Source organism: Astyanax mexicanus, chromosome 21 (genome assembly GCF_023375975.1).
Source record: "Astyanax mexicanus isolate ESR-SI-001 chromosome 21, AstMex3_surface, whole genome shotgun sequence".
NCBI classification, from domain to species: domain Eukaryota; kingdom Metazoa; phylum Chordata; class Actinopteri; order Characiformes; family Acestrorhamphidae; genus Astyanax; species Astyanax mexicanus.
The window spans coordinates 39,468,803-39,472,872 of NC_064428.1; the positions used below are offsets into that span (position 1 = coordinate 39,468,803).

Genomic DNA, 4,070 nt, shown 5'->3' on the forward strand with positions numbered 1-4,070 from the left:
ATAGTCTTTCAATCTCTCTATTTCTGTCTTGCATAATAAACCTCTATTTAATTCTGTCATAGATGACTGAAGCCTCATCCACTTTCTGTGACCTATAAAACAAGGGAAATAAAACAGTAGATTGAACATGATTATAAGTATTAAATATATATATATATATTTTTTTGAAAGAATCAAATAATAACATTCTGTATATATGTATATTTTTGTCACAGTATTGTATTTGTTAAAAAGCATTTTGTATTGTCAAGAACATTTTGTCTTTCTGAAGATTCTACACAGTAAATTTAACCAGTGTTAAATATGAAACTCACCCAGTAGCAGCAGCATCAGCGTGACGGTGGTGGAATGTAACACTGGCGTACTGAAGCTCCTCCTGCTGGTCAGATCTGATCACAACATCAGGTTTTCTACCAGTCCTGACTGTAGCGTACTGAACATCATCATCATGATCAGGAGCTCCAGAGGAAGCATCACCTGCAGTCTCTACAGGTCTGGATCTGCTGTGAGTAACGGTGGCGTACTGGACGTCATCCTGAAGAAGATCATTCATTATAAAGATACTAAACATCTTATTTACTGAAGACTGAATAGAAACATCACTGAAATATGATGGATTGTGTTCTGCTGGATATTTTACCTGATCTGATCCATCCTGATCAGATCCAGCATCTCTCTTCTTCATCCTGAAACAACAGAACACTTACAGTGTTTAACACAATGCTATAAACCAAATGAAGTTCTACCATGTTCTACTAAATTCTACTGACCTGGAGATGAAGATTAAGATCAAAATAAAGAGAAGAAGAAGAAGAAGAAATCCTCCTCCTCCTCCCACTGTGATCCAAACTGCAGATCTGATCTGATTTTCTGAGGGAAGAAGATCATTTCCATCACTTTACTGAGTCTTTATTTAAATACTGGAACTATTCACATTATTATTCTCCACCTACTCTGAACACCAATCATCACAGATCCATTCTGAACTCCAACTGCATTCTGAGCTTCACAGTAGTACAGTCCAGTGTGATCAGCAGTGATGTTGATGATGCTGAAACTCTGTCCAGATCCTACAGGTGAGTCTCTACCTTCTTTAAACCAGGTGTAGTTCTCCACAGGTGGGTCTCCATCACTGCTGCAGGTCAGAGTCACTGAACTTCCTTCCACTATTCCACCAGAGGGACTGATGGACACTGAGACGCTCTTTGGAGGATCTAGAGACAGATCTGACTTTAGCGTTTCTTGCTAATCTCTAATATCACTGTGTGGTTCAACCATTCCCAGAGTTTAGAGAAGAATGAGAACTTTACTCACGTCTGACTCTGAGAGTTTGAGCAGTAGAGGGGAGATGTTCAGATCCTCTTACAGCACAGCTATAACTGCCTGCATCCTCACTGCTGACTGTCTGCAGGTGGAGCTGCTGATTCTTCTGGATCATCTCTGTGGTTAAAGGACGTCCATCTTTGTACCAGATGAATGTTGGATCAGTCAGACTGCAGGTGGTTTTACACGTCAGAACTGCTGATTCTCCTTCTGTTACTTCTCCAGGAGATTCTACATGGAGCTCTGAGACAAAGAGAAACCATCAGAAAAGGAAAGTGATTTATTAAAACAGGAAAACATTGAAAAGTTCTGCTTTAACTTACCTGTAACTCTGAGTTTTATTCCAGGTGTTCCCATCCATTTCTGATCTTCTACATCTGTTAAGACTCTGAAGCAGTACTCATGGTTATCCTTCTTCATTACGTTACTCAGTTTAAGGGCGAAGTTATTCTGATCATCAACAAAATACTCAACCCTGCCTGAGTAACCTGGGACTGTTCTCAGATCAGGTGGCTCTTGCTTTGGAACTACATCTATGACCCAAAACTTCTGTGTGACTCTACAATTGTCTGGATGTGTAAAAGAGCCATTCATAAACACTGTAGATCCATTTAAAGAACATATTTCCTGCTGGATGTAATTCATACTCCACTCTGCTCCAGAAGCTCCTGAAACATGAGATGCAGTAAAGATCTGATTACTGAAGCTGGAGATTATCAGACAGTCAGACTTACTGTCGTTTACAGCTTCAAAAGAACTCTAAAACATAGAAAGTAGAGGGATCAAGAGTGGGCGACTTAGCAACATCTTGGCAACATCATAGCAACCACTTAAAAATAAATAAATAAATAAAATAAAGACATGACCAGCAACCACCTTTCAACCACAACAACCAGTGGGAAACCACAATAACCAGTTGGAATCACTTTAGCTTTGCATCTAGTCTGAATTTCTTCCTGTAACAGATATCACACTAGTGTACTTCATGCAGGACACTCACTAGTACAATTGATAGTACACACTAGTACATTTACTAATAGATTCCATTAAGTACAGTTGCTAGTACACTCCATGTAGTAAACTCACTAGTATATTCCACTTAATACAACTGTTAGTACACTCCCTGTAGTACATTTACTGGTATAATCACTAGTACCAATCGCTAGTACTCTAGTCCCACATGGTTGCCAAGTAGTTGTTATAAGTTTTCTTTTTCCAGGTGTTGCAATGTTGTGATGTTACATACAGTTTCTCTGTATTTACTGTGTAGTTGATGTGGTGGACAGAACACAATGGAACAATTCTATAGTTCTAGTCCAGAACAGTTTAATGATCAGTTCAGCAGTGAATCACTACAGTCATGATGAAAGAGAACAGTGAGGGAGATAAAGTGAGATGTTTCAGTGATGGAGTTACAGTAGGACCTTCTGACTCACCAACAACCATCAGCAGAAACACCAGAAGAAGAGGAGGAGGAGGAGCCATCCTGAGTGACATCACCAGCCTACACAACATCAAACAATAATTAAGTCAAGTCAAGTCAAGTAGTTTTATTGTCAGTACTGCATATGTACAGGACATACAGAGAATTGAAATTACGTTACTCTCCTCCCCAGTTTTACAGCAGGTACAGAAAATAGATAAAGCAAATTAAAGCAATTATTTTAGCATTACAATCAATACTGATCCATCTCAACCAGTACTGAACTAGAAATAGGAATATTTAAGCACATTCAATTCTTCTTAGAGCCCAAGTTTTTTTAGTGGATATTTAAACGTAAATAAATTAATGAATGTAAATGTAAAATGCAATAAAATGTATATTAGTGTTGTTAGTTAAAATGCTAGTATGTTTAAATACTTGTATGTTTGAGGGGAGATAAAGCCAACATTTCTCAGGAAGTGTTTGATATTGTACACATGCTTAGAATGATGGGGTGGGGGAAATACAGAATGCAAAGGCCAGTATTCAGTAATGTGTACACTGTCCCTTTAAGAGATTGTGCTAAGAGATTACTGCGGAAGTTGAGGTCAAACTTGATGGCGTATTTAACTTCAGTACCAAATTAAGTGTGTTAACACTTTAAAGCTGACAGCCCTACTTTAAAAATATATAAATATTACCGAACATTTCAGACAGTAGAAAAATATTCAACAAGTATTTATATTACAATGTAGCTGTCGAGTGTCGTCTGCAGCAGGAGAACAGCGAGTGAAGACTGAGGAAACAGCGCTGAGGTTAAAGCTGTTAAAGTGCATGCAGTTTATTCTGGTTCTACATTTCACACATTGCTCTCTGCTAAAGTGAACAACAAACAGTGCTAAAGTGCTAAACCTTTGCTCTTTAAAATACAGTGATAGACTTTAACTATATATTTAAGAGTTTAATACCAAACTATCTGAACCTCTATTAAATTATATATATATATATATATATATATATATATATATATATATATATACATACATATACACATTAATATGGATATGAAAAATATAAAAAATATATATATGAATATTTCAAAAGCAAATGATAATAATAAGTAAAATATTAAGAGTCAGCTTTTCTTACCTCTTATCTACAGCACCAGAACTGCGAGTGACGACTGAAGAAACAGCTCTGAGGTTTTAAGCTGATAAATGCATGTGGGGTTGGTAAATATTTTTAACTGACTTCCTGTGCAAATTACGTTTAGCAGATCTATCAAACATCTACATACATATTCACAGTCTGCAAGCTAACTCAT

General features: G+C 37.1%; 1 protein-coding gene across 1 annotated transcript; it reads right to left on the minus strand.

Annotated features, from left to right (window-relative positions):
- Positions 1 to 681: 681 nt before the first annotated feature.
- On the minus strand, positions 682 to 3,704 carry LOC111189870 (B-cell receptor CD22-like). Its single transcript, XM_049470035.1, has 5 exons — positions 2,760 to 3,704; positions 1,647 to 1,991; positions 1,315 to 1,566; positions 954 to 1,214; positions 682 to 686 (listed from the first exon to the last, which is right to left on the minus strand). The coding sequence occupies exons 1-5, from the start codon at positions 2,836 to 2,838 to the stop codon at positions 682 to 684; spliced, it is 942 nt and encodes a 313-aa protein (XP_049325992.1). The 5' UTR covers positions 2,839 to 3,704.
- Positions 3,705 to 4,070: the final 366 nt, after the last annotated feature.

Bases quoted from the DNA above. Each gene is read 5' to 3' on its own strand.
- LOC111189870 (XM_049470035.1), bottom strand. From the start codon at position 2,838: ATGTTGTGTAGGCTGGTGATGTCACTCAGGATGGCTCCTCCTCCTCCT. The intron at 1,992-2,759 runs GTGAGTCAGAAG...CTCATGTTTCAG, and splicing joins GTTTCTGCTGATGGTTGTTG to GAGCTTCTGGAGCAGAGTGG. The intron at 1,215-1,314 runs GTGAGTAAAGTT...ATCTGTCTCTAG, and splicing joins TCAAACTCTCAGAGTCAGAC to ATCCTCCAAAGAGCGTCTCA.